The sequence below is a fragment of the Chrysochloris asiatica genome, unplaced genomic scaffold, assembly GCF_000296735.1.
Source record: "Chrysochloris asiatica unplaced genomic scaffold, ChrAsi1.0 scaffold00018, whole genome shotgun sequence".
NCBI lineage: Eukaryota > Metazoa > Chordata > Mammalia > Afrosoricida > Chrysochloridae > Chrysochloris > Chrysochloris asiatica.
Genome location: NW_006408536.1, coordinates 14,834,313 through 14,850,023, shown reverse-complemented (window position 1 = coordinate 14,850,023; position 15,711 = coordinate 14,834,313). Strand labels below are relative to the sequence as shown.

Below are 15,711 nucleotides of genomic sequence, written 5' to 3'. Positions count from 1 at the left end.
AGACAGATCTTGGTTAAAAGCAGAGAATACCAGAAAAATGTTTACCTGTGCTTTATTGACAACACAAAGGCTTTTGATTGTGTGGATCATGATAAGCTATGGACAACACTATGAGGTTTTGAGTATTCCGGAACACTTAATTGTGGCTTATGAGGAAACTGTACATAGACCAAAAGGCAGATGTTCGAAAAGAACATGGGAACACTGAATGGTTTAAAATTAGGAAAAGTGTGTGCCAGGGTTGTATTCTTTCACCATACTTATTCAACCTGTACACTCAGCAAATAATACAAGAAACTGGATTATATAAAGAAAAATGTGGCATCATGTTAGGAGGAAAACTCATTAACAACTTGCAATATGCAGATGATACAATTTTGCTTGCTGAAAGTGAAGAGGACTTAGAAGATCAAAGACCACAGTCTTCGATATGGGTTATATCCCAAACAAAAGAAAAAAGTCCTCACCACAGGACCAATAAATAACTCATATAATATACAATAAACAACATTCTTATCAACAGAGAAAAGATTGAAGTTGTCAAGGGCTTCATTCTTCTTGGATCAACTATCAACATACACGGAAGCAGCAGTCAAGAGACTAGACGACGTATTGCATTAGGCAAATCTGCTGCAAAGATGTCACCTTGAGGACTAAGGTGCGCCTGACCCAAGCCATGGTATTTTCAATAACCTCATATGGATGTGAAAGCTGGACAGTGAATAAGGAAGATCGTAGAAGAATTGATGCCTTTGAATTGTGGTGTTGGAGGAGAATAATAAAAGTGCCATGGACTGCCAAAAGAACCAATAGATCTGTTTTGGAAGAAGTGCAGCCAGAGTGCTCCTTGGAGGCCAGGATGGCTAAGCTTCGCCTCTCATACTTTGGACATACTGTGAGGTGGGACCAGTCACTGGAGAAGGATATCATGTTTGGTAAAGTAGAGGGTTGGAGAAAAAAGACACCCTCCCCCTAGGGAGATGGACGGCACAGTTTAAACATAGCAACGATTGTGACGTTGGTCCAGGAACGGGTAGTATTTCGTTCTGTTGTGCAGTGGGTTGCTATGAGTTGGTACTAACTTGATGACACCTAACAACAACAAAAGAGTTACTGGGAACTATAAAAGGTACTAGGTACTATACCAGAGGCTGGGTCCCCAAGTACAGATAAAACCTGGTGACTGCCCTCAAAGAATTTATATTCTAGGGGGGAGAAATAGATACATAAAATAAGTAAGAGTAATAAAATGTAAGATACATTGTCATAAAAAACATCTGGGGAAAATGTCATAGGTACTGGAATCTGAAATGGAGGAAGTAGTACAGACTGAAAAACAAAACAAAATAGTGACAGCTTATAGAGTTTTCAAGGTAAGGCTGAAAGGCAGTGTTTTCTCCATTTCCTTTTTAATTTACTTGGTTTCTTTGAAGTTCTGTTAATTAAAGATGCACTTTAAACAGTTTCACAGAAATGGGACTAAGCTCCAAGCTTCTAATATTGAGTAGTGATAAATTAATTTGAGGAATTTTAGTTTTGACATCACAAAATCTCAGAGGTAATAGATATCTTAGAAGGCCCTCTGTCTTAGCCTGTTTGAACACTATCAGCAAGTGGGGAACTAACTGCCTTACAATAAGCTCAGGTACTATAAAAACCAATGAGGGGCAGCCCAGGAAAAGGACACCTCACTTGTACTACGAGTGGAGATGGGCAGGGCAGGCTTCCTGAAAGAAGCAGTGTCTCAGCAAAGTGTTGTAGTTTGTGGCTTAGAAAACAACAAAAAAGGATGCTTTCAGTCAACATCAACAAAACAAAATAAAGCACACACACACACACAAGCCAACTAAACAAAAACAAAATCCACTGCCATCAAATCAATTTGGACACATAGTGACCTTATGTAGGTTTCTGAGACTGTCAATCTTTACAGAAGTAGACAGTCTCATCTTTTTCCCATGGAGTGGCTAGTGGATTTGAACAGCCAACCTTATGGTTAGGAGCCCAAAGCTTACCCCACAATATCACCAGGGCTCCTTGCTCACCCATCAAGGTGGCCATAAATTCAAAGACATAGCACACACTTGCAGATAATACCCACTTGACCTGGCCAGCTAGATGATCAGAGCTCAAACAGAAGAAGAAAGAAGAAGGGAAAAAAAGAAGAATCTGACACAATTTGATGATCTTGACACACACCTATGGAAGCAATAGCTCAAAAGAGTGAACAAATCTTCACAGCGAGGATCATTCCAATCTCCACTGCACACAGAGAGGACAGGGATGGGCAGTTTGGACACTGGCTATCCAGAATGGGGCGCAGGGCGGGTGCTACAGAGGCAAGAAATGACTGGCTTACAAGCTTTCAAGAGGGAACCTAGATCCAGAGGGTGTGGAGAAAGGTGGAATCTCCACTGAGAGGTATCCATTCTGCCTAGTCAGGGCTGATAAAAGGAGATGCAGATAGGTCCCTTGCAATGCAATAGCAAATAATTGTTTTCAGGAGTGATTGTAAGGGCTGGAAATGTGAAGGTGGACGTTTTGGGGCAAAGAGAGGGGAGTGATTAACCTTACAGTCTAGGAGCGGAGGTCCCTGGGATCATCGAAGGAGAAGAGCAGAGAATGGAACCCTACCCAGAGAAGCAGTGATGCCAGGGATGGAGGCAGAGATGATGACGTGGGGAGATGGAGCAGCGGAGACTTTGGACCTGTTAAGGGAGAGGGGCGGTGTGCAGACGACAGGGGGGCAGGCTTGCGGGTGTACCCTTTGGTTGGTCAATGATGCATGGAGGGGATTGTGACCATGGCAAGGAAACGATGTGCGGCGGGACCAATGTGAAGCTGATGTCCTCCCATGTGAACTATCACACAATTCACAATAAAGCATTGAAAAAAAAAAAAGACACAGCAGCATGAAAAGACATACAAATTAACTACAAGTTCAGTATGGCTGGAACACAGGGTATGTAAAGAAGTGAAAACCACTACAGAGGAGGCAGGGCTGAGAGATTCTGGGGGTAGGAATTTCAGGAAGTGCAGCAACATGGTTAGATGAAAGTGTGAGATCTCTCAGGCAGACTATGGGAAGCAGATTGGGGAGGGAATCCTTAATGTTACTTAATCCCCAAATGTTCAATACAGATACTAATAGCAGTAATGATGGACATAATTTTCTTAAAGTATACATCAATGTAATTTTCTTTATAAATTCAATTATGCTGTATACACTGTTCTAAAATCTACTTTTTAAACTTAATGATATCAAGGTTCTTTGCTGATACAATTATTTGGAAACATTCCAAATGTGAGACAAGTAATTCAATATCTACATTAGATAATCTACTTACATCCTTTAGAGTTATGATGTTTGGATGCTGTCCATAACGAAGAAGGATTTCAATTTCTTCTGTTGGGTCTCTCTTGCCTTTATCAATAATCTAAAATGTGTAACAAATGCATCAATAACATGTATAACAAAATCGTATAAACTATACAGTTATAAACCTTAAGAATTTAAGTTACAGAATTAAGGAATTATCTTCTATAAATATAGTATATATCAAACATTTATCAGCCAGTTTTATTCTAGTACCTGGCCAGACTGCTTAATCAAAATGGGAAAATCAGCCTTGATACAGCTGGCAAGGTTGTAGTGTCAATTCTACCTCATGAGTCACATTCCTATGAGGTTTCTCTGATACAAGTTTATACAAGTTTAGGATTATCCTGGAAGTAAAAAGCCTAAATAATTGTTAACCAAGAAAACAGTTAACATATCTTTCTTCCATCCCTCAATGTCTAGAACATTTACAGAGCCAATCACCTTCGAACTCAATACAGACAATTAAGAGGTAGGTGCATCAATCAATAATATCACCAGTGGTGGTGTTTGTATGCCACTGAGCCAGTTCACAAGCATAACGAGCCTGTATAGGGAATACGGTTTCCAAGGCTGCAAATCTTTACAAGAGCAAATAGCCTTATCTTTCTCCCATGGAATGACTGGTAGATTTGAACTGCTGACCATGTAGTTAGCAACCCAGCTTGCAATCCACTACGCTATCAGGCATCCTTAACAGCAGCATCTGTTTATTGAATTAACTTTATGTCCTTTAATAAAAACCTTAAATGGAGTATGCCATTAGTTGTAAGCTACTTATAAAAATTGATAGGTAAGCAGAACAAGCTTATTTTTGAAGCTAGTCAGAAAGCTATGCAGAAAACCATACCTACAATTTTATTTATCTGGAATTAAGTTTATTAAAACAAAGCCCTTTAATATGATAATATAAGTTTCTAACAATTCATATCAACTGCTTCTTAAAAAATGTTTTACTCTACTAATGTATGGCGCTGTAGGATCAACACTGATTGCCCATGAGATTGGTGGTTCAAATCCATTAGCCACTTCTTGGAAACCCTATACAGAGTCCCTATAAGTCGGAACAGACTTGATAGCATTTTAAAGCAACATATTAAAAACCAGGAAAACAAAAAAGACAACTTTTGCTTTAATTTTATCCAAAGGATAGTTTGAAATGAATTTTCTGGTCTTTATATTTGCAGTTTAAAAACATCTTAAAAATACATGCAATAAATATATTTATGCACTCTAACAATCTAGGAGAGAATTTGTACTCTCAAAGTAGGAAAGCACTTGCATGCTCAATTTTCTAACTGAGATGGATTCAGTCATAGATCAGTTCTGTATTTGGAGAACAGAGAAGATAAAAGTGTCCACTGTGATGTAAAGAATAGCTAAACAGAATATCCAAATCAAACCAAACTCTGGGCCATCAAGTCAACCCCAACTGCCCCAAAGGGTTTCTGAGGCTGTGAATCTTTCTGAAAGCAGACTGCCTCATCTTTCTCCTATGGAGCACCTGGGGGTGGGGGGTGGGGTGGGGAGGTGGTTCAAAATGCTGATCTTTCTGTTAGTCCAATGCTTAACCCACTGTAAAAAGGGAAGTATAAAGAAATCGCTGTCAGGGCTAAGTTGGTATTGCACAGGCAAACTGGATGAATTAACTTTAATTTAACCTCACAGGGCAATCCATGGCTCCAGGTAAGATTTTAGAAAATAACTAGCCAGATATTTACCTTAATTTTTTATAACAAAATGCACATTTACCGAAGAGGTAGACTATAACTTTTAAATGATACTGACATGCATGGATAAGAACTATTAGACTTGGATTTTTTAATCTAAAAATATTTACCTTCACTGCAAACTCCATATTTGTGGCTTTATGTATACATCTCTTGCAAACAGAATAGGAGCCAACTCCAATATCTTCTTTTACTTCATATCCATCAGTAAACTGAATACTGTTTCTGTGCAACTGCTACAAACAAATAAATAGACAGACAAATCATTCAGTAATGACTTTGATGCACTTCAAAATAGGGGAATAGGCTACTCAATATGCACTGTTGATGTTAAATATCAATACAAACATGTATTGATAAAAATAAAAACGAATCTTTATTCTTCTACAACTACTTATTTTAGAAGTGTCTGTTGAAGAGCAAAGATGTCAGCTTGAGGACTAAGGTGTGCCTAACCCAAGTCATGGTATTTTCAATCACCTCATATGCATGTGAAAGCTGGACAGTGAATAAGGAGGACCATAAAAGAATTGATGCTTTTGAGTTATGGTGTTGGGGGAGAATACTGAAAGTGCCATGGGCTGCCAAAAGAACTAACAGATCCATTTTGGAAGAAGTGCAGCCAGAGTGCTCCTTGGAGGCTAAGATGGCCAAACTTCATCTCTCATACTTTGGACATATTGTCGGGAGGGACCAGTCGCTGGAGAAGGATATCATGTTTGGTAAGGTGGAGGGTCAGAGAAAAAGAGGAAGACCTCCAACGAGATGGATTGGCTAAGTGGCAGCATCGATGGACTCAAGTGTGGCAACAATAGTGAAAAGTTGGCCCAGGATTGGGCAGGCAGCATTTGGTTCTGCTGTGCATAAGGTCTCTATGGGTCGGTACCGACTCGATGGCACCTAACAACAACAACAGTAAAATGTATAATAATAAATAGGCCATTCAGGGGAGTCGGAGCAAGATGGCAGAGTAGGCAGAGACACTGTGTAGCAGGGAGGACAAGCGCGAGAGAAGAAAAACAGGTGGGTTATCAGCTGGTGTGGAGCTGCTGGTCATCTTAAGCTTTTGCAAGCAGTTGCTGATACACTGGCCTGTGGGCACAGGGCCGGGATACAAGTAGCAGACAAGGTGAGTACAGTCTTTCCTTGTTCTCTTTGCCTGGTAGTCGAGGTGGGGCCAGCTCCCCCATCAGCAGCAGCCAGTGGCACCCTCTTCTGCGTAGCATCTATCTGGGACCCTTCTGGAGGTGGTGGTGACCTCACTCTGAACTATGCTACACAAACAATGAACTGAAAACTATGATCAGACTTCCTTCCAGTGTCTATCACAAACACCAGGAAAACACTCCAAAACACTATCAACTATTAAATATAAGTACAACACCACAACTATCTTAGAGAGAACCATTTCAGCTTAAACAAAGAAATAAGACAGAGTGCCTTAAACACTTAGTGACCAACAGAGAGTCCGAAAATATAATACCAGAAATGGAATCGAACTACTTGATAAGGAATTTAAAAGAATATTATTTAGGCACCTACTTTCAACAAATTGAGAGAAAGCTTGATAAAAGCAAAGAAGAATTTGGGAAAATAATATAAGAACAAACTGACACAATAAATAAAAAAACAAAAAACAAACTGGAAACCATACAAAAAAACAGCAATTATACAGTCAGAAGATTAATACTAAGACTTCAGAAATAGATAATACAAACCAGGAGGACATTATGCTGAGTGAACAAATATTGTGAGACCACTGTTGTAAAAAGTTAAGTAAAGATGTTCTTGCAAAATGAAAGATTCTATGATGGTTACGGTGGGTGAGGGCAAAAAACAAGAGTAAATAGAGGCAAACACTGTTAACTGATGGTACATGGAGTGGATTGCAATCATTGTAATGATATAAAGTGTATAATTTGTTGAATGTGGGATTGATGATCTGTTCTGTAAACCTTTACTCAATTGACACACAAAAGTTATATATTCTTAGTTCTTTTATAAGGCAAGGGTTGGCGCTCTATGTCCTGAGGGTGAAATTTGGCTTACTGCCTGCTTTTGTAAACAAAGAGATATTGGCACACAGACATGCCAATTTGTTTATGTATTGTCTATGTCTGCTTCTTTAAGACAATGGCAGAGTTGAGTAGTAGAGTTGAACAGCTGCAACAGAGGGCCTATGATCCACAAAGCCTACTATCTTTCCTTTTACAAAAAAAATCCTCTGACGCAAGTTTTAAAGCATCAGGGAATCAGGAAACGAATCCATCAGAGCTGAAATGACTAATGCAGAAGATGAAAAAAATCCCAAACTAGACCTGAAAAGCATTTTGAAGCAAAGGAGAGAGGTGAAGCAGGATGGTGATGTATTTTCAACTCTCTTAGAATTTTATTTTCTGGTCAGATAGATATTCAGGCTTTGGGTCAATGGCATCTTTCTAATGAAAAACAAAAGGAATTTCTAAGAGTAAAGTTTATTTTAATTCTAACACCACAGAATTTATTATTATAAGCTGCTCTTTTAAATTGGCAAGGATAGTATAAAAGGTCAATAGATACAATCTAACGGTTCCTGCAATAAACTATTATCTTGTAAGACTGAAAATTTAAAATTGCTTAGGCATTCACTCACCTGAACAATGGAATGCACACCAACTGTCTGCATAGCTTGACTTTCATCATCTGAAGTGATTGCAACGAAACTAAATCCCCGAAAGAGCTGATGTGCATTAGCACTAGGTGGAATGCCAGGTGAATCTGAAAAGAATGAGAAATTACTCACAAAACTCCTTTCAAAGGTAATTTAAATTAAGAATTATAACCATTATGACCTTTCGCACTTAACTCTGGAATCCTACTTTTCAAGCGCCTAGTGTATACCTCTTGCTACTAGATTTCCTAAGGCCAAGTTTAAACACCCTAGTACCTCAGAGCCTAGAAAAACCTAATTAATTACTGGGTTACTGCTACTGTACGCTAGTGCTGACCAATAAAACTTTCTGCAATGATGGGAATTTCCTTTACCTGGTAGTCAGCAGGCATGTGGCTACTGAGTTTTGAAATGCTGAATATGGCTAGTGTGACTGAGAAACTGAATTTTAAATTTAAACAGTACAGCTCTAAATGATAACCTAATAATGCTATGGCTCCTAGGTGGGGGAAGACACAAGGCTGATCTAGAGAAAATATATTAGAAAGGTATTATGTCTTCAGTACTATGAATGTAACTGGTCAAGCATTTACTTGATAAAGTTTTGTTCATGTATTGGTCTAAATTTGAGCTAGAAAGCTTCAAATAGCAAGGTTTAGATGATGCGCTTAAATATCATTCAAGTAAGTGCAAATATATGTTCTACTTATTATTTTGTGAATGATAAACCTGGGTTTGGTACACCTAAGTGGACAAAATCACACACACCAACTAATTTAATATATGGTGATGTTTGAAAGACTATTTTCCTATAAATCACTATTTATATAATTTCATATCCTAAATTTATGACCTAGGATATGTATAATTTGAAAGCTATCTCATCTCATACAAAGCTTAAAATTTATGTTTGCAATTTGAAAAAATTACTTCCAAAATATCACCTGCCATTAGATCACAAGGTCAGTTTGAACCACAAGGTTGGCAGTTCACACTCACTAGCTGCTCTTCAGAAGCCTCATATAGGGCTGCTATGAGTTGGAACTGACTGGATGGCAACTACAAATTTATACTGAAGAGCATATCACGTAAAATCTTACAGGTAAATAAATACAAAATAAAATAGCTTTTCTTATATAGTGTTAAAGTTTGTGGTACTGTGGATTAATGCATCAGATTGCAAAGTCGGTTGAACTGCAAGGTCAGTGGTTCAAGCTCACCAGCTGCTCCTTGGAAGTAAAAGTGAAAACATGGAATCTGAAATGCTACAGATCAACATGTAAAAAGGTTCTTTGATACTCTGTAAGGTTATGAACAAAAAACAAGGAAAATAAGGTAAAATACAGTTTACTGTAAGACTTAGTGCCTACAACACACTGAAAAGGATTTGATAACAATATAATTATTGTGGCAGAGACATGTGCTTAATAATTTTAAAAGGCAAAGATAGCATGGTTTTATTGGAAAAGATTTTCTGACCTATCACAAGAAAAAAAAATACTGTCTTATATTTGGATTTTCATGGTTTCTCTTTACCTTTGGGAGTTTTTGCAGTAAATTCAGGATCAAAATAGAATGTATCTTCAGGCCTACCAGTGGCAGGTTTAAAAGGTGGGTGAATTTCTCTTCTGTACAATTTCTGGAAACAAAAAAGAGACTTGTATGTGTGCTAACTATAAAAAAAAATATATTTTGAGCAAGTTTTCAGCCTATACTTACATTCCAGTCTATCGTTGAGAAAAATGAATGTCTCTTAATTTCTTCAACTCCATCTGGCCCTGCACCTATCAAAAGTGAAGTCGTTGTGACTAATGGGAATTTTATTTCAGTATTTTATAACCCCACAACAAAAACAAGTATCTATCTCTGGTAGCATAGTGGTTACGAGTTGGGCTGCCAACCGCAAGGTCAGCAGTTCGAAACTACCAGCGGTACTGTGGGAGAAAGATGAGGTGTTCTACTCCCGTAAAAATTTACAGCCTCAGAAACCCTGTATAGGGTTGCTATGAGTTGGAACTGACTCCATGGCACTTAACAACAGCAACAACAATCCTCCAACAATCCTCCTCACCACCAAATAACACACACTCATTAACAAACACACAGATAAAAAACACAAAGTAATTAAATTAATTACCTAATCTATTAGCAGGATTTCGTTTGAAAAGCATTCGTAAAAGACTCTGGGCTTCAGGACTCAAAAACTGTGGCATCCCAAGTTTGGCTCTAAATAATAAACCCATAATACATGATTTTAATTTCTGGAGACATCTAAGGTTTTATTCTAAACATTAATTTTTTTAGTTAATTATAGATGCACACCTATTTGTAAGAAATACAGATCATGTTATGCTCTTTACCCATTTTCCCCAATAGTCAACAGCTTACAGAACTTTTGTACAATACCACAAGGATACTGACATTGATAACTCACTTATCTCATTCAGAAGGCCCCAGTTTTCATTCTAATATGTGTGTGTGTTTAGTTCTATGCAATTTTACCAAATGAAGGTTCTTATATCCACCATCACAGTCAAGATATTGAACAGTTCACTACTTTAAGACCACACCCACCTCTTTCCCTTCCCTCATCCCTGTTGTTGTTAAGTATCACTGATTCATAGAGACCACATGGTACAAGAGAACAAAACATTGCCTGGTCTTGTGCCATCCTCACAATCGTTTGTATGTTTAAGCCCACTTGTTGCAGTCACTATGTCAATCCATCTCATTGAGGCTCTTGCTCTTTTTTGCTGACCCTTTAGTTACCAAGTATTGACGATGACCTCTAGGAACTGGTCCCTCCTGAGAACATGTTCAAAGTACATCAGATAAAAGTCTTCACCATCCTTGCTCAAAAGGGGTAATCAGGCTATACTTTCTCCAAAAATGGATTTGTTTTTCTGATAGTCTATGGTACAGTCAATATTCTATGCCAACACTGTAATTCAAAGGAGTCAATTCTTCTATGGTCTTCCCTGTTTATTGTCTACCTTTGACATATGTGAGGTGATTGACAATACCATGACTTGGGTCAGGTGCACTTTAGTCCTTGAAGTGGTATATTTGTTTTGTAATACTTCAAAGAGGTCTTAAGGCCTGTAACCACTAATCTGTTCTCCATTTCAATAATTATGTCATTGCAAGAACACTCTATAATTATAGAATCATTGTAGTCCTGGTGTGGTGCTAAGGGCTAAACACTGGACTGCTAACGACAAGTTTGGTGGTTCAAACCAATCAGGGACTCCTCAGAAACCCTAAATAGTGTCACTGTGAGTAGGAACTGACTTGATGACACTTAACAGCAACAAAGTATGTAATCTATAGGGGGATTGTTTTTATACACCAAGCATAATTCATTCTCTTTAGATTCATTCAAATTGTTGTATCATTAATTCAACCCCGTTTTTCTTGTAGAGTAGCTTTCCATAACATGGATATTTATTTAGTCATTGAAGTACATGTGAAAAATTTTTTCAAATTGTGAACTACTACAAATAAAACTGGTATGAAAATTCATGCACAGGATTTTTATAAACACAAAAGAATTTCTGCCCATGATCTTTCATTTTTCAAAACCGTGCTACTTCAAAAATAAGATCACCTTAGTCTTAGTTCTGGGCTTTTACTTAGAACTTCATAACTGGGGGCGGGGGGCGGGAGAAATCCTTTTGAGGCTGCTACCACTTTTTCATAAGTAAGGGGATTGGGTGTTAGGCATCCAAACTATATATACAAGAAAGGAACTCCTTTCTTGTAAAGAATATAAAGTTCAACACTTAAAACTATCAAAAGAATATGTGTTGCATACTCCTAGCCTTCCATTCATTTCCATAAATAGTCCACACAGGAAAGAGGAGCAGTTGGGTAAGGGTCTATGGAATATACAAGACAGTGACACTCAGTCTGAAAATCACTGGTGTGGATGAGTTCATTATTGACTTCTTTCTATTCTTTATCCCAAACCACAAATTAAGGAAACCAATGATGCTGTAAGTGTATGTACGAGGAGGCTTCAAAAGTTTCTGGAAATATTACATTATCTTTTAAAGTCATTTTCCATGAACTTTTAAAAGTCCCCTCATAAATAATACAAAATTCAGGGAAAGTGGCCAGCAGAAACCTTTCTTTTTCAGAAATACATCCATTTGTTATTCGAGGAAACTTTAGTGAGGTACTGTGTGCTTGACAATGCTTAGCATTAAGGATTCAAAGCTAAAGATAGGACACCCTCCCTACTAGTTCAGTAGTGAAAAGATGAATATGCATACAGATAATCTTGCTGTTGATAAGTACCATCAAGTGGTTTCCCACTAATAGTGACCCTATACAGGGTTTCTAATGAGTGAGTGGTGGATTTGAACCACTGAACTTGCCGTTAGCAACACAATGTGTATCCTACAGCACCACAGCAGGGCTACACAGACTATAATTTGTTGTCAAAAGTGCCATCGAGTTGGTTCTGACTCATAGTGACTTGTACAGGGTTTCTAAGGAGTGGCTGGTGCGTTTGAACCACTAAATTTCCAGACCAGGATTCCATAGACTATCCTAGTACCTAGTATATTAAAAAAAGGAATTCATAAAGATATAAGGAAACAAGTGTTAAAGGAACAGTCTTTTTGCTGTATAGTCAATTCCGACTCATAGCAACCCCATAGAAGAGAAATGTCTCACAGAGTTTCTGAGGCTATATATCTTTATGGAAGCTGACTGGAGGGTGACTGGTGGATTTAAATCACCAATTTTTTAGTTAGCAGCCAAGCTTTGAACCAGTGAGCCACCACGGTGCCTTAAAGAAATAATACTTTAACATGGAAGTAAGCGAAGTATTCACTGCTTTGTAAACCCTTGCAACAACTATCCTAAATGCTGACCTTTCTCAGGACTCTCTTTGGGTCCCTCTTGTCACATTCAAAACTTCATCTAGCATTGATATGCTATTACTCCAGAATTTCTCTCCACTCAGGACCACATTTTTAATATAAGAATTACAAATCTAGCCTGATCCATTTAGCTATTTCATAAGCACCTTAAATTCAAGGTGCTCATGAGAAACCTGTATATAGACCATGAGGCAATAGTTTGAATCGAACAAAGGGGTACTGAATGATTGAAAATTAGGAAAGTTGTGCACCAGGGTTATGTTCTTTTACAATATTTATTCAATTGGTACACTGAGCAAATAATCCAAGAGGCTGAATTATGATGAAGAACGTGGCATCAGGATTGGAGGAAGACTCATTAACAACCTGTGATATGCAGATGATATAACATTGTTACTAAAAGTGATGAGGACTTAAAATATTTACTGATGAAGATCAAAGAAAATAAAAATCCTCACAAGACCAATCAATAACATCATGATAAATGGAGAAAAACTGAAGTTGTCAAAGACTTCATTTTGCTTGGCTCTGTGATCAACACTCATGGAAGCAGCAGTCAAGAAATCAGATGACATTATTGCATTAGGCAAATCTGCTTTAAAGTGTTCAAGAGCAAAGATGTCAGTTTGAGGACTAAGGTGTGCCTGACCCAAGCCATGACATGGGCGGCATCAATAACCTGATATACATGTGAAAGTTGGACAATGAATAAGGAAGACTATGGAAGAATTGATGCATTTGAGTTATGGTGCTGGAGGAGAATATTGAAAGTACTATGACTACCAAAAGAACAAACAAATCTGTGTTGGAAGAGGTACAACCAGAATGCAACCAGGATGGCCAGACTTCGTCTCTCATACTTTGGACATATTAGCAGGAGGGGCCAGAACCTGGAGAAGGACATCATGCTGGGTAAAGTGGAGGGTTACTGAAAAAGAGAAGACCCCCACCAAGGAAATGCATCGGCACAGTGACACCAGCAATGAGCTCAACTGCAGCAACAACTGTGGGATGGTGCAGGACTGGGCAGTGTTTCATTCTGTTGTGTACAGGGTCCCTATGAGTCAAAACCGACTCATTGGCATCCAACAATATTAAGCTGGTGTGGTGCTGTAGGATAAAGCTTTGAACCACAAAGTTGGCAGTTCAACCTACAGAAGTCATTATGAGTCAGAACTGACTTGACGGCACTTAACAACAGCAACAACATTAAGTTAATGTTCCTACACTAAATCTGGTCTTCCAAACTTGACTATGTCAGTAAAGGGTACTACCATCTACATCATTTCTAAGGCAAAACAGTCTATGTGGTATCCTCGATGATCTTTTATTTCTCTTTCCCCTTTACATCCAAGAAATCAATATTCTATCCTGGTATTTCATCTATTTTTAGACTTACATTTTACCAAGTATAATCTTAACAGTTTAGAATGTATCACAATGTAACCAGAACTGTAGGTGACTGGTATATATACGTTCAATGTCATCTATTTCTGAAATACACAGTTAGCAATTATTATTATTATTACCATTTTTTTTAAAGGCGGGCAAAGAAGTAAGGACCAAGAAAAAGAGACCCTAAAGGAATGGTTACAGAGGAAGGTTAATCAACTGTATGTAGGGAAAACGAAGGAGGAAGGTGTTACTGACAGTTTCAAATACTCCTGGACTGAAAAGCTGTCTGTGCACCAAGTGAAGGTGATTGCAATGAAGAATTTTTTGCCAGTACGGGCTGTTTTTCAATCATTTCAAAGCTGGGCTTTGAACCTGTTCTTCCTGGTTCAGTCATGGTGGCAGTGCCCTATATTAAAAAATGGTAGCTGACCACGTTTCTTTGACTGTGCATGGCTCTCCCCAAGCCTGCCAATAACCCACATCTTTTCTGCTTCTCCCATTGCAAGGCTTCAAACCATGAGGAACACCCAAAAGGAACAATTCAGGGCTGCTCCCACTTTGCTTCTTCAGTCATGATAGAACCAAGTTGGAAGCCCTGGATTCAAGTAAGAGTTACTTGTCCAGAAGTCAGATGTTTGTGAACTGATGATGACTGCCTGTGCTGGCTCTAATCTCTAAGGCAATGTGAACCTTAAATTCAACAACGGGCATCCGTGTCGTATTCCCAATCTCAAAAATAAAGCTGTCAATACTTCACCAGTAACACAAACATAATATGAGAACAGGTAGTCTCCTTACTGACAACATATTCAAGTTACAACAATGAACACCTGTTTTTGTACATATTATTAGGAATATGAATTACATAATATGTTGCAGGGCAAAATTTATTGATGCCGTCCTATCTATAAGCTCATATATAACGTTTCTAAGCCCCAAAGACAAATAAAAATTTATAAAGATACTAATAATGAAAACTTAAAAATGGAAGGAGTCGATGGAATGGAACCCTAGCTAAAGTAAGGGACTACTTGTATTATAGAAACATATGGGACTTTCTCTTATTCAAGTCACATAATACTGATGAATTTATTTTTTATTTCTAGTATTATCATTCTAAAATCTCATTTTCTGGCTTGAAGCATTTATTTCTAAATACAATCAGAACATACATAATAGAGTACTTACTTAAGAATCATTGTCATTGTTTCTTTTCGATCCTTTCCTTGGAAAGGTAGTGTACCAGTGAGCATTTCAAACTATAAAAAGGCAAAATAATCAATGATGTTAACCAATAGAGATAGTAACTTAAAACCAGGAGAAACAAAAACATCATTTTAATTAGTAACAAATCTTCTAAAAATCAAACATAATGAAACAATAAAATGACATATTGCTACTATTTCCATTACAGAAAGTCTTGATAATTCCAAAAGGCAACTAGGTATTTTGGAGCTCTGGTAGCGTAGTGGTTACGAATCAGGCTCTGAACCACAATGTCAGCAGTTCAAAACTACCAGCTGGTTCCACGGGAGAAAGACGAGGCTTTCTGCTCCTGTAAAGATTTACAGCCTTAGAATCCCTATATAGGGTCGCTATGAGTCGGAACCAACTCCACGGCACATAACCACCAACCACCAATTTCATTTAAGGACTTCTGGTGTGGTA

At 38.0% G+C, this 15,711-nt stretch overlaps 1 protein-coding gene across 5 annotated transcripts in view; it reads right to left on the bottom strand.

The window, feature by feature from the left end:
* The window catches only part of RPS6KA3 (ribosomal protein S6 kinase, 90kDa, polypeptide 3), a 121,962-nt gene that overhangs the window by 11,824 nt on the left and 94,427 nt on the right, over window positions 1-15,711 (bottom strand). For 3 of the 5 annotated variants that reach the window (XM_006835584.1, XM_006835586.1, XM_006835585.1), the window contains 7 exons: window positions 15,232-15,302; window positions 9,897-9,985; window positions 9,479-9,543; window positions 9,296-9,398; window positions 7,742-7,866; window positions 5,220-5,342; window positions 3,348-3,437 (listed from right to left, as the gene is read on the bottom strand). In XM_006835584.1, the coding sequence (XP_006835647.1) occupies window positions 3,348-3,437; window positions 5,220-5,342; window positions 7,742-7,866; window positions 9,296-9,398; window positions 9,479-9,543; window positions 9,897-9,985; window positions 15,232-15,302 (666 nt within the window). Of the gene's footprint in view, window positions 1-3,347; window positions 3,438-5,219; window positions 5,346-7,741; window positions 7,867-9,295; window positions 9,399-9,478; window positions 9,544-9,896; window positions 9,986-15,231; window positions 15,303-15,711 lie in introns of all 5 variants that reach the window. The other 2 variants (XM_006835582.1, XM_006835583.1) reach the window with 1 other exon arrangement.